At 38.3% G+C, this 1,032-nt stretch overlaps 1 protein-coding gene across 3 annotated transcripts in view; it reads right to left on the bottom strand.

Annotated features, from left to right (window-relative positions):
* rnls (renalase, FAD-dependent amine oxidase) overlaps nt 1-1,032 on the bottom strand; it is a 17,281-nt gene that overhangs the window by 10,193 nt on the left and 6,056 nt on the right. For all 3 annotated transcript variants that reach the window (XM_015059090.1, XM_015059089.1, XM_015059088.1), the window contains exons 2-3: nt 595-700; nt 380-522 (exon numbers count right to left, since the gene is read on the bottom strand). In XM_015059090.1, coding sequence (XP_014914576.1) covers nt 380-522; nt 595-700 — 249 coding nt within the window. The remainder of the gene's footprint in view (nt 1-379; nt 523-594; nt 701-1,032) is intronic.

Raw genomic sequence — 1,032 nt, 5'->3', positions numbered from 1 at the left:
GAACCTTCTTGCTGCAAGGCAACAGCTCTACCAACTCCGCCACTGTGCAGCCCACATCTGCAAAATTGCTTCAGTTATTGTGTTTAAGAAGACTTTTAACTTTTTCTAAAGTACGGAAATATCTTTGCACATAGAAACAAAATCTTCAATAAACTCTGCCCCAGTTCTGCTTATTTAGTTAACTGTTCATGAGTTTACAGGAATGACTGGTGTGGTCTGGCTTTCTTCTACCCGTTTAAGATGTGGCTATGACTGTAAATTGTCACATGCTACATCACATGTATCCTTAAGCATCATCAGGCAGCAAACGACTGCAGGTATCTCACACACACTGCTATGATAACCTGACTCAGACAAAATATCAAAAAGGTGTGATTACCTGACTCAGACAGGAAGTGTTTCACCACACTGCTTGTCCCCAGTGGTGTTACATAATTCTTGTTGCCCTCTTTGTGCTGCAGACCTTCAATGTGACAGTCCAGTGGCTTAAGTAGGCCAGCTGATAGCAACTCTGTATAAAAACTGAACATACACATAATCAGAAACTGATACCTGGATGTTTGTTAACGTCAGAAATGATCAGGTGAGGCGTACTTGCTGTGGGACTGAGCATATGCAGCAGTGGCTGTAATGTACTGGGCTCCAAGGTCAGCAGAATGAGATGTAGGGTCAGGAGGACGGCTGGTAGACATCCTACCCCCTGGCACAGAGTGGATATACAGAGGGTTGGAAATCTGCACAAAGGCATGTCTATAAAGAGCTCCACTTAAACACTTAAAAGTGCAAAAAAAAAACAACCCAAAACTTCTTTTTGCTGTCTTCATAGATTATTTAGGAATTTATCTTTAGAATAGAATAGAATAGAAAAGAAAATACTTTATTAATCCCCAAGGGGAAATTGCTTATTTGTTGAAAGCTACTCCATACATACAAAGTTTGTTATATATATATATATATATATATATATATATATATATATATATGCCTAAGAGTGATAAGTTCAAAATGACTAGATATAAACAAATAAATAAA

Source organism: Poecilia latipinna, unplaced genomic scaffold (genome assembly GCF_001443285.1).
Source record: "Poecilia latipinna isolate Pla-1442-1.1 unplaced genomic scaffold, P_latipinna-1.0 Scaffold1597, whole genome shotgun sequence".
Taxonomy (NCBI): domain Eukaryota; kingdom Metazoa; phylum Chordata; class Actinopteri; order Cyprinodontiformes; family Poeciliidae; genus Poecilia; species Poecilia latipinna.
The sequence above is the reverse complement of the archived record's forward strand: the minus strand, read 5'-3'. Positions and strand labels throughout refer to the sequence as shown.